This window comes from Eschrichtius robustus, chromosome 15 (genome assembly GCF_028021215.1).
Source record: "Eschrichtius robustus isolate mEscRob2 chromosome 15, mEscRob2.pri, whole genome shotgun sequence".
NCBI lineage: Eukaryota > Metazoa > Chordata > Mammalia > Artiodactyla > Eschrichtiidae > Eschrichtius > Eschrichtius robustus.
In genome coordinates this window covers 60,947,310-60,969,228 of record NC_090838.1, presented here as the reverse complement: position 1 = coordinate 60,969,228, position 21,919 = coordinate 60,947,310, and the positions used below count along the sequence as shown (strand labels likewise).

Sequence of the window (21,919 nt, the reverse complement as noted above, 5' to 3'; positions counted from 1 at the left end):
CCTTTTTCATGGAGTGTCTTCAATCAGTAGCTGTCAGACTGGATTGGCTGGACATCCCCTTGCCTACGGTGTTCTCTTCCCAAAGAAGGGAAGTGGTGTTAGCTCTGTCCTCAGCTCGGGACAAACCGCTCACACAGATGTCAGCTGCGGTGGAGTTTGAGGTGCTAACAGTCCCCCATCTCTGGGCTTCAGGCTCTTTACCTGTGAAGTGAGGGGTTCTCCCAGCCCTGCACGTGGGACCTACCCCAGCCCCTGGCAGACAGGGGCAGGAAATGGTCCTTCCGCCAGGCTGGGAATAGGACACTCACACAGCCGTGTCCCAGGAGGTCTGAACCGAGAGCACGGCTGTGGCTCAAGGGTGGACTAAGTAACCGGAAGCCCTTTGTAACAACTCCAGGTTTTGCATTTCCTGTGAAACGGGGAGTGTGCAGAGCGCGGCGACGCTTCCCATGAATCCACGATTCTCTGCCCGCTGCCCTCAGGCCTCACGCGCTCTCCTCTCCGGCTTCCTTGAAGGGCTTCCCTCTCGTTCTCTCCCCACTTCCCTTCGTGTCCATTCTGCATTACGAAGCCCAAAGGACCAAGGAGGTGAGGCAGCCTCTTGACATTCAGGGAGGGAAGGCTCGTGGGAGGCCGGGGGGAGAGCTGGGGGCACTCATGCGTTAGTCATTTTTGTCCTGACTCATATACCGAGATGAGCAGTAGCTGGAAAAGATGCCGGTTTGGTGACAAATGAGAGGTCCTGGAGCTGAGAAGAGGGAGAGAATAGAAAGACCTTGACCAGGGGAAGAGGAGAGGTCTGGCCTGAGCCAGGCTGCAGAGGCAGGGATGCATGTGCTGCGTCGGGGTAGAGAGGGAGGGCCTGTCTGTTGGGCTGGGCTGGGCCTTTCATGTAGAAGGAGAGGGAAGATGGCACCTCAGTGCCAGCCTGAGGGGCTTGAAAGCCAAATGGCCTTATCCTGCTGTCCAGAAAGAAATGGCATGGTGCCACCCCCCTGCCCCCAGCCCACAGCAGGTGCTGGAAACCAATCCCCACATTCTTTCTGACTGAAGGCAGAGGAGGACTCAGGCTCTCCTAGGGCAGCGCTGCTGATCTGTGGGAGCTGGTACATGGTATAAAGCCTGGGGACCATCTGGCTACGGACAAGAAGACATGGATGGTTTTTGTGAAGCATTTTAGACATATGACCATGGGTGTGGATTGGATTGAAGGAGCAAGTGCTGGAGAAAGAGATGAGTGGGGAAATGAATGTAGGGAGATTTCAGGCCAAGGGACATCTGTATCTTCTTCTGCCCATTCTTACATTGGACTTGGTGGACCAGCCTTTTTTGTTTTCATTTTTAAACCTAGGCCCTTTTATGGGGTAAAGCTCCTCCACCCCCACCCTCATCTGAGGCATCCATGTAGCCACCTTTCCTCTCTTGTCTATCAAACTGAGCTTCTAGGTACTCAGTCATGGAACAGCTCAGGCTATGTTAGAGGCACATTCTTGCCTTCTTTTTGGACCAGGTGCTTTTCACTCCATAAAAACATTATGGCAAAAGTACTGATGTAGGGACTTCCCTGGTGGTCCAGTGACAAAGAATCCGCCTTCCAATGCAGGGGACGCGGGTTCCATCCCTGGTCGGGGAACTAATATCCCACGTGCCACGGGGCAACTAAGCCCGCGCGCCACCACTACTGAGCTAGCGCGCCTCAACGAGAGAGCCCGCGTGCCGCAAACTACAGAGCCCATGCGCTCTGGAGCCTGCACGCCACAACTAGAGAGAGAAAACCCTTATGCCACAACTAGAGAGAAGCCCGTGTGCCACAACGAAGAGCCCGCACGCCACAACGAAAGATCCCGCATGCCTCAATGAAGATCCCGCGTGCCGCAACTAAGATGCGACACAGCCAAAAAAATAAAGAAAATAATTAAATATTTTTTAAAAAGTACTGATGTAGAAGTCTCCATCAAGTTCATTGAAATTAGAGAACTGGGATTCTGTCATCAAAGTTTCCATTCTCCCAGAAATTGTTCTGGGCCCTTCGTAAGCCAGAGATAATCTGGTGTTTTGTTTGTTTGTTTTTCCATCCAAAAAGATGAAACCACTTCTTGGTTGACCCTGTTAGAGAGTGATGAACTGGAGCAGTCAGAAGCCATTAGCACTGGCCCAGTGAGCTGCTGTTCAATGTAGAAGCATCGGCTAAGCCCAGGGAGACGTATCATCAGAGGTCAAGGACTTGCATCCACTCTTCACCCTGCAGCTGAAAGCTGGGCTCCTTCGCTGCCACGGTGGCCCTGCATGGTGGCTCGCTGCATCTACAAATTCTGAGCTTTTGGTTTTAGGGGTCTCCTTTGCCATCGTGGTGCTGCTGATGACAATAGGCTCTTATACCCTCGCTGCTCAAAGCATGGTCTGTAGACCAGCAGTATCAGCCTCACCCAGGAGCTTTTGAGAAATGCACAATCTCAGGCCTCACTCCGGACCCGCTGATTGAATCAGCATCTGCAGGTTAGCAAGATCCTCAGGCAGTGTGTGTGCACTTTAGCACTGGAGAAGCCTGAAACAGCTGGGGAGGCCACAAGGGTGAAATCAAGGTGTCAGCAGGGCTGAACTCCTGCCAGAGCTCTAAGGGAGAATCTTTTCTTTCCCCTTCCAGCTTCTGGTGGCTCCTGGTGTTCCTTGCCTTCTGGCTGCATCATTCAGATCTCTGCATCCATCTTCATGTGGCTTGTAAGGACAGTTGTGATGGGACTCAGGGCCCACCAGGATAACTCAGGATGATTTCATCTTGAGATTCTTAATTTAATTACATCAGTAAAGATCCATTTTCCAAATCAGGTCACATTCGCAGGTTCTGGGAGTTGGGACATGGACCTATTTTCTGAGGGGAGGGGCCACTGTTCAACACCCTACAGACCCCTCTGGAACATTCCCAGGCAGATGCTTCCAGCCCCTTGCCATAGCTCACCCTCCGCAGCTAGTCCAGCCTGGCGTTCTGATTTAGCCGTACTGCTGAACACTGCCAAATAGTTCCAGCGTTACTGATGCCTTTTCTACGACAGACATTGCCCTACATGTTTCACATGGACGAATCCATTTGATTGCAACACCCCCTCAGGGCTGCTACTGTAATTACCACCCCCACTTTACAGATGAGGAAACTGAAGCTCGGAGTAGTTCAGGAACTCGCCTAAGCTCTCACAGCTAGTAGAGTTGAACTTGGCCAACAAACCAAGCAGTCTGCCTCAGAATCTGTGCTCTTTACCATATGCTTCACCATTCAGAAGCATTATTAAATGCTTCAGAAATTATGGAAGGTTCAAGAGGTGGAGGAGAGAGATGGCACCAGGACTCTTTGTCCCACTGCCCAGGGAGGCTGGGCACAAAGAAGGCCAAGATCCGGTGTGGGCCCTCCTGCTCCCACCACACAGTGCCTGGAGGTCGGGGGACCCCAAGTTGTTGGTGCCCGGAGGATGGGGAGCACATCTTACTCAGCAGTGAGTGACTGACACAGCGCCTCCCATCTGTGTCAAAGGACCACATGCATAGCCATGGCCGGGGACATTGCTCGGGGCAGGGATTGCTGGGGACTCTCTCCGTGGACCTGCCAGGATGGATGCTCAGCTCTCTAGAGGGCACGGAGCTGAGTCCTGCAACCCCAAGATGGGGCTCCAAGTCAAGGAGAGCCAGAAGCATAATCCAAGAGTCCAGGAGGGGCGAGAACCACAGGGGAGATGTTGCCACCTCCTGGTGTGCCTGGGTGAGCAGCCCAGGGAGCATACAACCGGGCTTGAGCTCTGAAGGCCCACGTGCATGCTGTGTGTTTGTGGGGGGCACGAGGGGGCAGAGGCAAATGTGCCTTGGACAGGTGCATGATTTCATTAGGATGCTGGCAGCTGAGCCAAGCTCTGAATCCCTCATGAAAAGGCCACCCAGAAATGCAGGTGAGACATTCTCATGAGAGAGGTACTGCTATGGCCGCCATTTAGAAATGAAGCACACAGTGCCCAAGGTCACACAGCTGCTCAGTCCCTCACCCCACAGTGCAGCATGGGCTCTGGAATGTCAGGCTTACGGCAGGGCAGCACTGAGCACAGTGCCCGGGCATAGCGGGCACTTAAAAAAATATAGATAGATAGATAGATTCCACCCCAAAACCTTTTTCATTTAACACTGTATAGGTACATGTTTCCATGAGACAGCCTGCATGGCTAAGTGCCTTGTGGATGTTTACCATTAAAGAAGGTACTTAGATGAGTATTTAGTATGATTTCATCACTTGGCACTTTTGATCTGCCTCCTGCCTTGGGCTCACACATGCCATTTGTTTACTAACCAGCGTGTGAAACCTCATTTAATTTGCTTTAACTACCCTTGCTTTGAACGCTGAGAGTGGGATCTCCCCTTGCATTCATCCTCTTTATACCCTTCATGATTTTCTGCCTTGGTCTGCGATCTTTTGCCACCTTCATTTTTCCCAGCCTGAGAGACTCACCCCTTTCTCTTGAGTTCCAAGCTTGACTGCCAAGAATCGCCAGAAGCCCTTCCCAAGGCACAAGCATGGTGATGGCTGGATACAGCCTTTTGTACCTACAATAAATGTCGGGTTGAGAGGGTCAGACAATTAGCAGGAAAAGCCCACACCCGGTCCAGGCATTCTCAGCAGTGGCGCAAGCTGCATCACAACCAGCAGTGCAAGCTCTAGACTACCTGCTCAGATGGAAAAGTGGAGCCCACCATTTAAAAATGCATAATCAGCCCCAAATCTACCTGTGTCATTAGTACAGAAATTCAGCAACAGACATAACCTGCCTAATTTTATTAAGCTCAGTTTCACAGATTCTTTGACATTCCCTTGAGAACATTTGATGGGGCAGTCAGCCCAGATGTACGCTTGATGGCAAGATGGAATCCAGACTGTGATTTAAAGATTCAATCGTTACACTGTCATAGACCACATGAGGACTGATTGAATAGTAGCACGTAACATTTATTGAGCACTTATTATCTACCAGACCCTGTGCAAAGCCTGTCCTTACATAAATTGCCTCATATGATCCTCTGAGGAGGTACTGTTCCTGTCTCCATTGCACAGATGAAGAAACTGAGGTTTAGAGAAACTAACAGTTGGAAAGGTGCAGAGCTGGGATTTGATCCTGGGCCCTTAATGCTCTCCAGAGCCTGGATCTTAGGGACGATGTTGCATGGTAGAGCCAACTCCCTGGGCTCTTACTGTAATGAGATAGCTTTGGACTCCTTTTGAGTAATTTACCATCCCATCCCATCCCCACTCCCTGTAATAGTTCTTAATTTTCTCTCTGCTTCCCTTAAATCTCTCTGCTCCCAACATTGGGAAAATGCAGGGCAGATCCCACAGGCAGATCTGGGAGGGTTCTTGGAGTGAGGATATAGGGGATTGGTCGAGCACTTACTATGTGCTAGTCCTTCTGGAGAACACTTCCGGCCATGGATGTTTTCATTGGCTCAGTGAATCAGAAATCCAGGTAATGGATCTATTTCCATTTTGTCTCATCTTGATGTCTTTTAAGTTTGGCCTTCTCATCCTAGTCTGGTTCTGCCTGATGACACTATGGTCCTGTTTCACAGAGAAGGAAGGTGCCCCCTCAGCAGAACATGGATGTATAGTGTTTGGGAGCCGGGCATGTCAGTCTGCCTTGCTCTGTAGATCTTGGGACAGCGTACCTGGCAGAAGCAGGATTGATAGCCAACAAACCTCATCTGCCAAGGATATGGTTCATTCTATTAGACATAGAGGACACAGCATCCAATAGCTGTTCCCTGGACTTCTTGGCTGGAGGTGGAGTTGGGGACAAGAGTAGTCCTGCCACATGAAGGACAAGTGCTCTCAGATTAGGCCCCAAAGCAGAATCAACTGTTTTGTGTTTGAATTTAACCAAGGAGAAACTTTTCAAAATATGGCTCCATTGGTTTTTGGGTACAGTCTTTCCTGAAGGCAAAAGGTAGATGAGATGACCGCTTAAAGGTACCTGTGACTGGATTCTAGGACAGCCTGAGGTGTGGAACAGTGAATCAGAGGACGTGTCAGTTCAATTAGACGGGCTTTTTGATGAGCTTTCATCCACATAGTATGCAAGTTTGGCTGACCTCCTCACTGAAAGGACTGAGTATTTGAAGGCTGAGCCCAGCCATCCTGCTAGTTCAGGACTGTCTCTGCATCACCAGGGTTTCCTGAATCCCCCTTTCTTTCATTTCACTGAACGCACGAGGTCCGCATGGTTTTGTGACTGGTGGCAGGGATACCTGGCGAGTGTGTTAAAGCTCATGCTGGTGCATCAAGGTTGAGACCTCCCTGGAACCCCGTGGTTCACGAGCCTGTACTGGAGCACTGTATACGCTCAGTAATGTGACGATCCCCAATAGCTCTGTGATCCTGGTCAAGTCACTCCATTTCCTGAGCCTCAGTTTCCTCACCTGAAAACCAAGATGATGGGCCCTTCACCGCAGCACTGATGAGAAGGGCTGGGCACGGCTCCAATACCTATTTGGGTTTAACAGCCCCAATTTTTTGGATTGAATAATGTCTTCCTCCTTAGGCCTGCAGCAGTCAGGGGGTTAAAGGATTCTTCCAGCCAAGGGGGTTTCCGGAGATGGACAGAGGGAGACTCTCTCCTTCCTCCTTTTCCCTTTCTTCTTTGAAATTATTTTCATCCTAAGTGGTCACAGCAGTTAATACCTTATGCAGAACTGTGGAAAATTCAGAAGTACGTGAAGAAGCTGATGATATAAGCTTCAGCCGTAATCCCACCACCCAGGGGCGTGAGCTTTCTCTTTATCCGAACAGACCAGGCAGGGTGCGGTCCGGTCCCTTGTTCAACGGTCTCCATTTACTCTGCAAAGTAACAGCAGCAAGGCCTTGACCAGCTCCTCCCTCACTTCTGGAAGTTTCATTCAGGGATCGGTGAGTTTGGGCTCTGACTTTAAGTCTCATGTTTGAAGCAAATGCCGTGCTGTCCTTGTCTGGAGCTGACCTGCGGGGCTGGGGGCCTGGAGCTTTAGAGGCTGGCACCACCCACGGGGTGGCCGTGCCCATGGCAGCAGTGGGGGCAGCTGCGGAAGGACCACTTGCCATGTCTTTCTGCTTCGGGCTTGGGGTGCGAGTGATACAGGCCGTTGGCTCCTGTCTGCACACCTCCCACTGAAGTGGCAGGAGACAGGCACTCGGCTCCCTGGTGGGCTCACGGGGCTGAAACAGATTTTAACAAAAAGCCAGACAACTCGAGCATCCTCTTCGAGACCTTCTGTTCCTTTTATAGCTACAAGGAACGACCCACAGAAAAGTGATTTCATCCTCCACTGGTGACATATACATGGTCTTCAGTGGGACAGGGAAGAAAATGACCTGTGACGGGGAGCGTCTTTCATGATTTGTGATCCCCGGCTGCTCTCCTAGGAGGGAGAATCCCAGCAGAGTCTTTGCTGAGTAGTCTCGAGTGTGAGGGTGCAAACTGGAGATGCCCAAAGGGAGTTCCAGGGCTCCCCTGAGCGGGGAGCTGAGGGTCCTGCGGTGGGGGGGTGGGGGTGGGGCAGAGGAGGAGCTACTGGAGGGAAGAGGTGAGAGGGATGGATAAGGGGGCGGGGCTGAGCCAAGGGTGTCTATTACCTTCTCCTCCGTGTGGCCACAATCGGTGCTATATTGTGGAGTTGGCTTTGTTAAAGTTCCAATCAATTACTGGAATTCTGTCTCAAAATAGGCAAGAAGAACGGCTGCCAGAGCAGGCCCAGCCATTTGGGTTACATAAGAAAAGAACATGTTATTTTAGAGGAGGTGATGTAGGCTCTAGGGTGCCTGCCACGCACGCCCCATTATCACCTTACTCTGAAATGGGCTGCTCAGGGGTCTGTCTCCCCACGCTGTTCCCTGGACTCCCCTAGGGCCTTACTCACCTCTGGGACCCCCGGGCCTGGGCAGTGCTGCTTTGCTGAACCATCCTAACTCCTCCCAATTCACCGTTAGTTGAGTTTTAGTTCAAGTAACATTTATTCAGCACCTACCTGGCACCAGGCCCTATAGCAACACGAGGAATAGAGAAATGGCAAAGACACAGGCCCTGCCTGCTAGGAGCTCATGGTAATAGATTGTTGCTGTCGGATTATAAGTGGCATGAAAGAGGAGGGTAGCAGTGAAGGGAGAGCGTGCGGGACAGGGGTGCAGAGGGAAGGCTTCTGGGAGGAGAGGACAACCTGAGCTGAAGGGAGACGATGGCAAAGAAGAAAGAGTGCTCCAGGAAGAGACGAGCAAGGACAAAGATGGGGACCAGCCTGGTGCCTTCTGCATCCTGGGAATAGCCCCCAGAGCACCAGTGATAGGCAGGGAGGGTGGGGGCAGGCGCTGGGAGGCCCATGGGGCTGTGTACCAGCTGAGAGGGACTTCATTCTGCAGGGTGCGGTCCTCCAGAGGAAGGGAGTGGCCAGAGAGAGAAAGACATGATCCCCGGTCCCCTGGTCGGGAATGGGTGGGTTTGAATATCCAACATGGGCCACGCGTTTGGTTTAAAAGAGCAAAATCAGAGTTAAAATTTTATTTGTTAAGTATAAAAAGAATAGCTGTCACTTTTGTAATACAGTCTAAATTTGACTAAATTTTGGATAGAGGAGCAGAAATTAGAAAAAAAGGTGCAGGAACACTGCCCCAGGTGGCGGGGAGCCATGGATGAGTTGGGTGGTGGGGGGGGGGGATACAGGGCAATGACAGACATGAGCCAGATTTGCATTATAGTGACTCTGGCTACTGATTGGCTGGAGGGTATGAGAGAGGAAAGGCTAGGCAGAGACCATGAAAGGGATGGGGATGACACTGGCTTGATTCAGGGCGTGGTACTCTGGGTGGGGAGATATTTAGGACACAAAACCAGAGAATTTGGTGACAGAGTAGGTACACAGGGCATGAAGAGGGAGGAGTCAAGGCTGCCTTCCGGGGCCCTTGGTGGGTGGCCAGCTGGGTGGGGGGCAGGAAGGAGACGCTGGCTGGAGGAAGGACGCTCTGGTGCAGGGTTGGCCAGAGTGATGGTCTGCTCCGACGGGTCATTTTCAAGGTGGCTGTGGGACATACAGGTGGGCAAAGGCCACAGTCTAGTGAGCAGCCGGCTAGGGCTGAGATCTCGTGTCCCAACTCCTGCCTTCCAGCCGGCTTGGTTGCACACTGAGAGCAGTGAGCAGGTGGCCCCGGGGTGGAGGGGGGCGCCTCCCGGGAGGGGTCTGGCATTCTCATTACATGGGGCACTCCTTGCTTCTCAGCTCTGCCCACGGGGCCTAGGTGGCTGGAAGCTTGGGTGAGCTCGCCTCTTGAAGCACATGCTGGGGAAGCCAAAGACTCAGTGTATCATGATCCTGGCCTCAAAACCACAGCAGGCACAGCTCAGAGGGTTCTGTCAGGCCAGGATCCCCCGAAGCCCACCCAGGACCGCAGCTCTGCCCCAGGTGCTGGACCCTCCTGAGTGGCCCTGGTATCAGACCTCTTTTGCTGATCTGGTACCTTTCCTGGCCCTGCCCAGCCTGACTGCAATCAGAGATTTGACAGATTTGGTAACACAGGAGAATGTTTAAAATAATGCCTTTGCCTACAATACCTCTCAGGGCTATTTTCATTGCAATCAGGGGTTAATGCTATAACCCAGGGAATGGAACTCTAATGGTGGAATTTCAACACTGATGGAGATCAGGAGGGAATTATTCAGCATTCAGTGTATACTTATCTGTGGGACAGATGTCTCTCTTCTTACCTGAATGGCATAGGTTCCTTCTGGGGACAAAAGTTTAATTCTCTCAGTGGACATAAGAAATAGCTCAGACTCTGAAAATCCAAGCCTTAACAGGGACGGGACAACCTCACATCTCTGTGGCAGGGGTTGTTGGTGAAGGGGAGGGAGCTGGAGCTTCATGCAAGACAACTTATCTGGCTGCAGGATTAGTCTTTAAGGTGGGTCAGTGGCCACCCATAGAAAGAAGAGCATCCAGAGGTATGTCAGCAAACCCCGGCAGGGAGGGTTCCCATATTGGTAGGCAATGGACAGAAGCAGCATTAAGTGGTGGCAGTGACCCCGTTCTAGCTAAAAATGAGGCCCATGGGAGGAGAGCCCCAGCTGGCAGCTGGACACGTAGAGCATAGAGAAGAGCTTTTGGAAGTGACTGCCAGGTCCCTAACTAGAGGCATGACCATCGGGACCGGGCTCAGGGGCCCTCTCAGCACTGGAATGCTGAGCCCTGAGTGCCCGGCAGGGCTGAGAAGGCAGCTGTACCTCCGGGGCCACGCAGCCTCTTGGATTCCCTCACACACACTGGACCTGCTGAGATGAATTCTCCTTGCTCCTCCTGGGTGAGACTAGTCTTCCCAAGTGCTCCTCTCTGGGCAGTATGGGGTCTGGGGTGGAGCTGAGCTGCTGATGAGGCAGGACAGGCAGGGCCAGGCCCTCAGAGCCACGGAGGGGGTGGGTGTGGGAGCGGGGATGGGACACTGGCTCTGGGTGAGACAAGCATCCCTGGGTCTAAACAACAGGCACCCAAGTGAAAAAAAAACCTATCACTTGTCTTTTTTTTTTTTTAAAGCATTTTGATGATTAACTCTTTGATGACCTTTGTCCCCAGGAGTTTTGGACTAGTAACTCGCCCATGTTAATAAGACATTAACAACTTTACATTCCTCCTTCAGTAGTACTTTATGACCTGTTACCCAGGTATTAGCTGGGGCCTTTCTTCCCCTTGAACAGTAGGTGACATTGTCTTGAATCCACCAATTCATGGTCTGTGTAACTTCAAAACCCTCCCACTTTCCTGGGGTTTGAGATTCTTTGGGCTTTTTCTGCCTCTTTGGGCTGCATCTAAAAATCAGTCACACCAGCATCTGTGAGTTTGGTAGCTGTTAGTGAAGTATTTTGGGGGGTGTCAAGAAGGGGCCAGTCCCTTCTAGCCCAGCACCATGTGCTTTCTGGGCTTGCGCGGAGTTCCACATTCTGTTCCCTGCACCGGACAGAGCAGCCGCCCTCTTCTGCGCTCCCTTGGCCCACACTCAGCAAAGGGATTTCCCAATTCCTCTCTTTGAAAGGAATTTTGATCCTGATTGTAAAGATAAGAAGCTTTCTTTACCTTTTTGTAGACACAATTTGCTTTTAAAATAAAAAATTCAGCGTCAGTTCATTTTCAAGAATTTCCCAGCAGTCCTTAAAATAAATCAGCACCTAATGGTGCTGCAAAAACAGGGTGAAGAGTCATGGTGGTGCAGACAACACCCTGATATCTGTCGTGTTTTGTGTCTTCCAGTTTCTACCCGGATGTTTGAGATCCTGTAGATGCGATCAGCGACCCCGGGAGTGGAACGGAGTGTGCAGGCTGAGCGCTGAGAAGAGGCAGCCTGGGGCAGGGCTGCTCCAGCCTCCTGGTAATTAGTCGGTAGTTTTCAGTGGTGATGGGGGCGTGAGACACACTTTTTGATTGGGTCCATCTCACCAGGATGAGCTTCCAGACACTCAGGTCATCGCCACGAACTCCCCCGATCCTGCTGACTCAAGAGCTACCATGTGCAGCTAGAGATTATCATGCTAAGTGAAGTAAGTCAGAAAGAGAAAGACAAATACCATATGCTATCACTTATATATGGAATCTAAAATATGGCACAAATGAACCCGTCTACAAAACAGAAACAGACTCACAGACATATAGAGATCAGATTTGTGATTGCCAAGGGGGAGGGGGAGAAGGAGAGGGGTAGGCTGGGAGTTTGGGGTGAGCAGATGCAAACTATTACATTTAGAACGGATAAACAACAAGGTCCTAATGTATAGCACAGGGAACTATATCTAATCTCCTGGGATAAATCGTAATGGAACAGAATATTAAAAAAGAATGTATATATGTCTAAAACTGAGTCACTTTGCTGTACAGCAGAGATTGGCATAACATTGTAAATCAACTACACTTCAATAAGAAAAAGAGCTACCATGGAATCAGAAGGACCTTAGAGGTCACTGGTCCAACCCCGAGCAGGGCAGAAGCCCCACTATAGCATCCTGTAGTCACCCTGACTCCAAGGAGAGAGCTCAGCACCTAACGAGGCAGCCTGTCCCATCTTCTTGTTACTGAGCAGCTCCTGCTGGTGGAAGGCTCACCCTCGCACCCTTGGCTAGAATCTGCCTGCCTGCCTGCCTGCAATAACCACTCGCTTCCTGGTTCTGGCCCCTGAGGCTCTAAGGAATCAGCCTAATCCCTCTTCCACATGGCAGTCCAGCAGATACTTAGGGACAAATGGAGTGGAGGAATGCAGGATCTGGGGCCAGAGACAGGCCTGGTTGAAATCTTGACTCCACTGTTATCTGTGTGATCTTCAGCAAGTTAGCTAACCTCTCTGATTCCGTTTTTTTTTAATCTGTAAAGCTGGGACAATAATGTCTGCCTCATAGAGTGGTCCTGGGAATGAAAATAAATCACAAATAGAAATTGCTTGGTGTTGTTCCATCACCAATTCTCTGACACCAATTGAATGTCCTACCATTCAACTCAGTTCTGACACTACCCTGAGTTAAAAGGGCACATAAGAAAAGGCAAAGTCATGGACAAGCCTCCGCCCTCTTCAGAGGCCAGCTACAGGTGTGAACCCCAGGCCATCTGCACTTCTGGCAGACCTGACTGTAAATTTGGGGGTTTCCACAACCTCCCTTTCAGTTTCTATAATTCCCTAGAATAACTCACTGAACTCACTGAAAGCGCTGTAACTGCAATTGCAGTTTTATTATAAAAGATCCAACTCAGGGCTTCCCTGGTGGCGCAGTGGTTGAGAATCTGCCTGCCAATGCAGGGGACACGGGTTCGAGCCCTGGTCTGGGAAGATCCCACATGCCGCGGAGCAACTAGGCCCGTGAGCCACAACTACTGAGCCTGCGCGTCTGGAGCCTGTGCTCCGCAACAAGAGAGGCCGCGATAGTGAGAGGCCCGCGCACCGCGATGAAGAGTGGCCCCCGCTCGCCGCAACTGGAGAAGGCCCTCTCACAGAAACGAAGACCCAACACAGCTAAAAATAAAATAAATTAATTAAAGGGCTTTCCTTTAAAAAAAAAAAAAAGATCCAACTCAGGAATAGCCAGACAAAAGCAGGGTAGGGTCTGGGGGTTGAGGGCGTGGTGCAGAGTTTCCACGCCCCCATCCTGCCCAGCAATGTGCTCACCAACCAGGAAGCTCCCCCAGGCCTCGCTGTCCAGGGTTCTTTTAAGGGGGTGTGCATTATTACCAGGCACAACTGATTCAATCATTTGCCACTTGATTGAATGCAGTCCCCAGCCCCTCTCCCCTCCTCCCTCTGTGGGTGGGACGGGGGTGAAGTTCCAACCCTCTAATCATGTGCTTGGTCTTTCTCAGTGGCCAGTCCCTCCCTTGAAATATCTAAGTGCCCACCGTAAGTCACCACATCTGCATAAAAACTCAGACTTGGTGAAAGGGGCTCATGATGACTAAGAAAAGACACTCCTAACGTCTTTTGGACCTTTTAGAAATCCCATATGTTTTTGAAGCTCTGTGCCAGGAACTGGGGCCCGAGGCCTCATATTCTTTATGACGCTGCACCTGGCCACACAAGCGCCGGTATCCTGTGATCTTCAGCACCCTGCTTACCCCCTTTTTTTTTGTGATCTCCCAGTTGACATGTTCCCACTACCTGGCCAGAGAACGAGGCATTCTCGTCAGTCTCTTTCTGGATTTTCTTTTTGTTAATATAGTTCAAGATTGAATTAGTTTGGGGACTAAAACATGTAATTACAGTTATTTGGTGTGCACCTGTTTACAATTGAATCATAAGCCTCTCATTACTCGAGTTCCTCATGCTACGATGATTCTAGCCCCTAAACGACACATAATAAGAGCAAATGCTAATAGCACTTGCTATGCACCAGGCGCTTTTTGAACTACTTCACATACATTAACTCACCCAATCCTCACGACAACCTAAAGAGGAGTTAAATAGTTGCAATCCCTGTTTAATATATGGGGAAACTGAGGCACAGTGAGGTTAGGTAACTTGCCCAAGATCACACAGCTAATAAGGGGCATAGCTAAGATTTGAACTCACGGTCTGGTTCCAGAGTCCTTGCTTTTAACAACTAAGTTGTGCTGCACACAACTTTGACCACCTCCCAACATTTTGGGAAGGGAGGGAAGGAGCACAGAAGAATGCCTTTGGTTCACAAAGCCGAAGAGTTTGCCCAGGCCCCAGCTGTCGTGGTGAGGGAGTCAGGGCTTCCGTTTTCTACCCCCACCCCCATCGGACCACCTCTGGAGCAGCCCTGTGGGGCTGGGCTCTAATGAGTGAAGGCAGGCCTGGAGGTTCCTGTCCATCAGGCCTGGAAGGTCTTCGTTCCTCATGCTTCGTGGGCCAGAGCTGCTTCAGAGACTTCACAGACTGATTCCTGGGAAGTGCAGCCACTCCAAAGGGAAGAGAGAGGACCAGCTTTTTCCTGCCTGGATTTAGTCCAGGAGGGTTCAGTACCAGGCTATGCTGGTCCCAGAGAAGCTGACAGCTCAGGTGGTTCTGGAGCTAGTGGGATTTGGTGTTGTGAGGAGCACAGAGATCTCCATGCCCGCATCCAGTGTATCCACTGGGGGGTTGCTTGTCGCTATTTTAAAAATAACATCAAAGATTTGGGGCTCTGAAGGTGCCAAAGAGAATTAAAGGGGACGGATGCAGGGGGGCAATGCCTCTGGAAGAATTTTGGTCTGCAGCGGTGTCTGCCCAGAAGAAACTGGGTGGTGACCCCCTGTCTGCATGGCTCCGATGCATTCCCATTATGTTTGACCTTGCGGTCTCTTCTTTCTTCCCAAGTTCCAGAGATGAAGCTGTTTGGGAGCATCATGGGGGTGAAGTATTCTTAACTCATCCCATGTGCATGGGATTGGCTTGAAAGCACAAGGCAACAGTCAGTAGGTCATACGTGCTCTTTGCAGATGTTTCTCTTTCAGCATTTGGCTTGAGGAAGAGGAACTGGGGAGATGCAGGAAGAAGGTCTCTTGCTCCAGGAAACCTAGATCCTCCATCCTTCTGCCTTTTCTACATGAGTCTGTCTCTCTCCATATAGTGTCAGAGCTGGAAGGGGCCCCAGAGGTCCATTCTGTCCACTCCCCATTATAGGGATGGGCAAAGTGACACCCAAAGAGGGAAATTACTCGTCCAAGTCCATGAACTAGAGAATGTCAGAACTGGGGCAACATTGTAGATGCTGACTTTTAGTCCAGAGCTAATTCAACCAGAAACGTCCCTGATGGACTCATTCACTCTTCACTTAGATGAAGAATCTGCCTTTACATGTCACTAAGTACAACCTCAAACATTCTAGCAAGCTGCCAAATATGTCTCAAAATATTTCTTTAGAGACCGTTGGTTTGTTTGTTTTTGGCTGCCACTCCAAGGTGACTCCTTCTTCCCTCCTCCATCCTCCATCCCATCGACATGGCTGGTAAGGGTGGTGCTAACTGGGGGAGATCTGGTGAGGGCCTTCACATGGAGCTGACTAATTAGTGATGGAATTAAGATCAGAGGTCATGGTTTTGTAAACTTGTAAAAGCAGGTGGTGGTGGCACTTGGAGTCCTCTTGCTGCCCCAGGTCAAGTGTGGGGTGGCAGCTGGTGAATACAGTGGGAGGAGGAGGCCTGGACAGCCATGGGAGGCAGTGCCCGATACTAGCGTTAGAGGCTTTGTGCCATCTTAGCAGTCTTGCTAGAAATGGCCAGCACCTGGAATGGATGCCTTCTGTTGCATGATACAACCACTAACATCTAGCCAGTGGTATTTCAACCCGGCTGCCCATTAGAATCACCCAGAGAACTTTTAAAAATCCTGATGCTCAGGTCACACCCTGGACAAATAATATTAGAATCTCTGATATCAGTATATTTCAAAGTTCTCCAGGTGATTCCAACGTGCACCCAAGATTGAGATCCCTGCTCCAGGCCAAGGGTTCAGAGCTTCAGCTGACCCTTGAAGGACCTTGTCCATGTGTCTTCCCTTGAACTTGTTACTTGCCTTCCCCAAAGGAGAATGCAAATAATAATAATAAAATCAATCAATCAATCAATCAATCAATCATCTGAGTGTTCTGGGCTGATGGGATGGACTCCCACTTCTCATGCCTAGTGCCCCCGCCCACCCCACTCAGAGGAACTATAAGGTGGAGGGTAAAGTGCTGACAGAAGATGGAAGAAGAGGTCACAGACAGCTCATGGATAACAAGAATATGCTTTCCTGGTTGTCAGCAAGGCCTCTTTCATAATGAGCTGTTGGCTGGAATGAAGGCTAAGGCTTGGGCTAACAGGATCAGCTGAGGGGTCAGAGCAGATCAGATCTGGGGAGGCCAGCAGCTGCTCTGAGAGAACAAGAGGGGCTCCACCTCCTCCTGGAATGGGAGACCCCAGAGGCAAAGTGAGGGAGGGTCAGGTTAAGGATGAAAGCCAGGTGCCCTGACCCCAGGTAAAGCTCTTTCGTTGGTATCTCCGTACCAACGTGTGTTCAAAAACTAATTATTGTTCAGTCAAGGCACTTGCCTTCTTTTGCTGAGAAGGGGCTCAGCCAACTGGGAGAAGGCTGAAGCTCTGTAAGCCTCCACCCCCTCTGGATGTTGAAGGGGCATAACCCAGATTTGAGGGCCTAGCAGTGCTGATACAAAGGGAGGCTGTCATGGCCAAAGTCCCACAGCTGGGAAGTAGAGGCTGAATGGCAGCCTCCTTCTTAAGAAGGGCTCCAATATGGCCGTAGAAGCCATTCCTTCATTCATCATTCAGGCATTTAAAAAAGCCTGCTTGAATAGAAAAAATATGTGGCTTTTCCCCAGACCAACTTTCCAAACACTGCCCTAGCCCGCCCTCCAGGGACCAGGTCAAGATATACGGGCCTCTGGGCAGCCGGGCAATGTGGTGCCCTTCAAATGGTGTTTATTCTTTTACTGTTTCTCAATATTTATTTACTGGGGTTTAGGAGAAACTTATTTTCCATTAATAAAAATTGCACACCTCTTTTAAACTTAGAATAAGAATCTGATTCTCCAGTGAGACATGTTTTACAGAAACCGATTCACCAATAATTCTTTTCCAGAGACCAAAGTCAAAGTTGTGAAGAAAAGCACTGCCCACAGCGTTTCCCGCCTTGTAGAAGTTACCCGTTCTCTTTTCAGTTTTGTGGATTTCCCACCGAATGTTTTTAGGAGGCTTCTTAGAGGGTTTACATTTTAGATCAAGTACGAATTCCCAGTGAATAGCTTTACGCTGTGTAGATAAGCATCACAAGATGCCCCCAGAGGTTTGCAGGTCGCGCTCGCACTGGAGGACCAGTCTACTTGAACCCGAGTGTGGCCGCCGAAGCCGGGCGGGTCAGGAAGGGAGGGGCGGGGGACCCCGAGCCGGTGACATATTTTCACTTCGCTGGACGCCCTACAGGCCGGCAGCCGCGGCGCCCAGCCCTCCACCCCGCGGCCCCGCTCACACCCTCCAGGGAAGAGCCGCCTCCCACCGCGAATCTCCCCGAATCCAAGCCGTCTGCCTTAGGAAGCGCGTACCCCGACCGGGAGTACCCTCCTTTTCTCTCTGCAGGGTTCCAGGAGTGGACTGTAGACCCACCAGGACTATGAGTGAAGAGACTGTCCCCGAGGCCGCCTCCCCGCCGTCCGCGCAGGGGCAGCAGTACTTCGATCGTTTCTCTGAGGACGACCCCGAGTACCTGCGCCTTCGCAACCGTGCAGCGGACCTGCGGCAGGACTTCAACCTGATGGAGCAGAAGAAGCGTGTCACCATGATCCTGCAGAGCCCGGTGAGTGGGGTCCGCCCCCGGCGGGGCGGGGGAGGGGAAAGGAGGCCGGAGCGGGTGTGGCGAGGGGGGGATGAGGGGGACGCTGATTCAGCCGGTGAACCTGAAAGGTAAATAACTCCGCTTCCGCTGGCTCAGGGTCGGAGCAACTTTCAGCTCTCTGAGCAAGATGCTCTGGCAACGTGGGTGTGTGAGTCTCTCCCTAGTCACTGGCGGAGGGCAAAACCTGGTTTATCTGCAGTGGTTTGGCTCGGTGCCGGGAGGAGGTGGGTCTGAGAGACAGGAGCCCCACCTCAGTTTCTTGTGCCCCTTCTGAGCCTCGCTTTCCAGTCTTCCTTTCCCTCTTCACCGAAAGCTGTAACAATTCGAGTAAACCAGGGGCCACCGGGGGGCGCCACGTGGGAGCTTTGGGGCTCCCTTTTCTGAACGCCACAAAGAACTCTGTCCTGGCAAATAAGGCTTTGAAAACCCCAGGAGGTGGGGGAGAGGAGGGCACAGCGGGCAAGACCGGCTCACCCAGCCGTGGCCGGAGTCTGGAGGTCAGTTGGCGCCTGCCTGGCATGGACACAGAGCTCTTCCTTGAGGCAGGTGGTGCGTTGAGAAGGATGGAGGGTGGGCCTACTGGACCAGCGAAGCAGGAGGGTGGTGCAGGCCCTCGGAGGGGGAGGAAGAGCGGTGTGGACAGAGGCAAGGGGGAGTCCCAGGGCAGTAAAGCTGGGGGGTCCGCAGGCAACAGTGCATGATCCTAAGTGTTGGGAAGCTCAGGGGTGGAGCTGGCGTCTCCAGGTACTTGCCAGGATGAGATCTGCCTCAGCCACTCCCCGGCTTTTCTGAGACCCTGGTTGAGAGCACACAGTGAATGCTCGGGCCTCACAGAGGAGTGCTAAGGGGGATGGGCCCGAGGTCTTGGTGATAGGTGACACCATGTTGGGGAGTGTGGAGGAAAATGGCAGGTGCTAAAAACGTTGGGATGACAGAAACTCTGAGGGAGACTAGAAGGGATGGCGGGTGTGGTAGGAGAAGTGGCAGAGTTAGTACCAACCCAAGTTTGGGGGCCTGAAGGATGGGACTCTATTCTCAGGCAGGAGATGGGGACAGGAGGAGGTCATGCTTTCTTCTGTCCTTTTGTAGATTCCCCAACACCTAAGTGGCTCCCTATTTCCTCCTGAGTGTTCCCTGCTGCCACCTGGTGGACAGGCATGCCCTATTTGTGGCCTGGAAAGCCAGACTTAGGTAGCAGGACATCAGAAGTGGAAGTGACCTCTGAGGTCATCAAATCCTGAATATGAAGAAACTGAGGCCCAGAAGAGCCATCGGCCTGGCTAACGGACAGGAAAGATGGCATACTTTTTCATTCAATTCTGCTTTTTAAAAAGTCTTTTAATTACTAAAGTGAAGTCCTGCCATGTCTGATGGGGGGGGCGTGGCGGGAGGGGGTCTAGGCTATCCCTGAGACACAGGAAGGACCTGGAGTCTGGAGTATTGCCCATGAGGCAAAGGGAACAGGATCCATTCCCAGCATCTCCTTATTGCTCCCCACACAGCAGTCTGGGGAGGCTCCTGAGGTCCCAGTGGGATTGCCCGGTGCCCCCTGGGACCCAGATATCCCACATGTGGCCCTGGCCTAGCTGACCCAAGGGCTAGGGGTGGGCACTTGGAAGAGGGGCCCTCCGTCTCCCACATGAGGCACACCGGGAGGACCAGCGCCTCGGGGGCCTGCTTCAGTCTTTCAGGGAGGAGCTGGAAGGCCTCATCCAGGAGCAGATGAAGAAGGGGAACAACTCCTCCAACATCTGGGCCCTGCGGCAGATCGCGGACTTCATGGCCAGCACCTCCCACGCAGTCTTCCCAACATCTTCCATGAGTACGTGGGGAGCTGGGGAGCTGCCAGGAGCAGAGGTGGGGGAAGTGGGGGAGGGGAAGGCGCAGTCAGAAGCGGCTCGGTTGCCGGCCTATGCAGTGAGCGCTGCAGCTGCATTAGCAGACCTGGGGGAGCTGCGCCGCAGCCAGAGAGAGACCTGCCTCTGCTTCTGATGCTGCTGAGATTTAAAGACCCCAGGAGGATTATCCCTGATGCCCAGAAATCGGAGGGCAGGGGGTGGTGGAGACTTGAGGGAGAACCTAGTTCAGGGTCTGCTGGGGGCGGGCGGAGGGTGACACAGTGTCACTGCAGGGAGAGGCAGGGCGGCCTATGTATGATCCCTCCACCCCCACCCCTCATAAGCGGCTTAGCATGGAGGGACGAGCTTTGCCACTCAAGGTCCCTTGCACGGCCGCTGCTTGAGGCCCAGGAGTGGATAGTGGAGAGTTAGGATTCTGCTCTCTGTTACTCGAGCTATGGGCACAGAACCGAAGAAAATCCTTGTGTCCTTACAGCATCCAGCCCTCAGGCTGATCTTCCCTCAATCCCCTGGCGTCACTCCCTTGGAGATAGAGTTGGGGGGGCAGATGGGAGGCCATTGGAGCCATTGTCTCCTCACCCCACTGGACAGGCCAACCTGACGCCGTAGACAAGGCCAAGAGCAGCCAGGGCTAGGCACGAACGCATCTTCCTTGGCTCTGAAGCTCTGCCCACAACCTTTAAGAAACAGACACCGAAAAATACTTCCCCTCGGCAAGATGAATATGGGATTATAGTTGAAAATTAGGAAAATAGTTGAGAAAGGGTAATAAAAATTACTGTACTGTGTTCTTACAACCAAGAAATTACTATTATCAATATTTTGGTGTAAATCCTTCCAGCCTTTTTCTCTTAAGTATACAGACTATGCCAAAAAAAGTGGAATCGCATTATACATACAAATTTAATAGCCTTAGCACATCTTGACTAATTTTTCACATAATAAAATATGGTTCTATCGCATAATTTTTGGTGGATGTACACTCTTCTGTACATGGCTGAATATGCCACAGTTTATTTAATCAGTTTCCCACTTTTGGACTTTTAGGTGGTTTCCAACTTTTTGCTATTATGAATGACAATGCAATAAACATCCTTGTAAATAAATCTGTGATTATATCCATGACTATTTTCTTAAGATAAATTACTAGAAGTAGAATTGCTAGACTGAATTATATGCATGTTTTAAAGGCACCAATGCATAATGCCAAATTACCCTGGAGAAAGATGGAATGAATTTACATTCCTACCAGAAATGCAAGAGTACCCATTTCCTCCGCCCTGATCTGTAGTCTGTTTTACCATTTGTTTCATCCTCATGATACGATGGGTGATGAATAGTACTTTGTGTTTTAATCTGCACTTATTTGATTACTATAGAGATTGAATATATTTTCATATCCATATTGGGCATGATTTTCTTTTTGTAGTAAATTGCCTGTCACATCCTTTGCCAATTTTTCTACTTGCATATTCTTTTCTTACAGATTTAAAAATCAGAAAGTAAGGCTAGTTCCCTACTATCTGTTAGATACATTGCAGATTTTTTTTCCAGTGTCTCCTTTGCCTTTTAATTTTGTTCATGATATTTTTGTGTTGTAGAATTCTTTAATTTCCATGTAGTTGAATCCATTATTATTTTCCTTTGTGTTTTCTGCTTTTGATTGCATACTTAGAAACACCTTCCCTATGTTTTATTATCCAATAAAATACCCTTAATTATTCATTTGCCAATTTTTCTCAACCATTGTTTAAGTTGATCCTTTAAAATAACTTTAGAAGTATTTTGTCAGGTCTCTCCATCCACCTCAAAGAATTCCTTTTGGGATTTTGATTGGGATTACGTTAAATTAATAGATTAATTTGGTGGAGAATTTATAAATGTACAACTTTATATTAGAATGTAAACTCCATGGCGGGGAGGATATATGTATGTTTCGTTCACTGTTAGAGTAGTGTCCTGGCCTTAGAAAAGTAGCACCCGGCATATAACAGGTGCTTAAAAAATATTTGCATGAATGAATTTTAAATCTTTTCAGAAATGATGTGTGTCTTCTACTTATTTAAATCTTTTAAAATGTCCATCAGGAAAGCTAGTAGTTATTTTCTTATAGTCCTTACTAATTTCTTGTTAAGTTTATCCTGGAAATGTTATGTAACTTTGTCATTTTAAGTGATTCTCCATTCAACTTTTTTTCTGGTTATAGCTGTCATCTAGGGAA

At 50.4% G+C, this 21,919-nt stretch overlaps 1 protein-coding gene across 1 annotated transcript in view; it reads left to right on the top strand.

Moving 5' to 3' along the window:
- ADD2 (adducin 2) overlaps positions 1 to 21,919 on the top strand; it is a 104,619-nt gene that overhangs the window by 48,713 nt on the left and 33,987 nt on the right. Inside the window, exons 2-4 of the mRNA XM_068564129.1 lie at positions 11,284 to 11,401; positions 17,584 to 17,800; positions 19,523 to 19,661. Coding sequence (XP_068420230.1) covers positions 17,618 to 17,800; positions 19,523 to 19,661 — 322 coding nt within the window. The 5' untranslated portion in view covers positions 11,284 to 11,401; positions 17,584 to 17,617. The remainder of the gene's footprint in view (positions 1 to 11,283; positions 11,402 to 17,583; positions 17,801 to 19,522; positions 19,662 to 21,919) is intronic.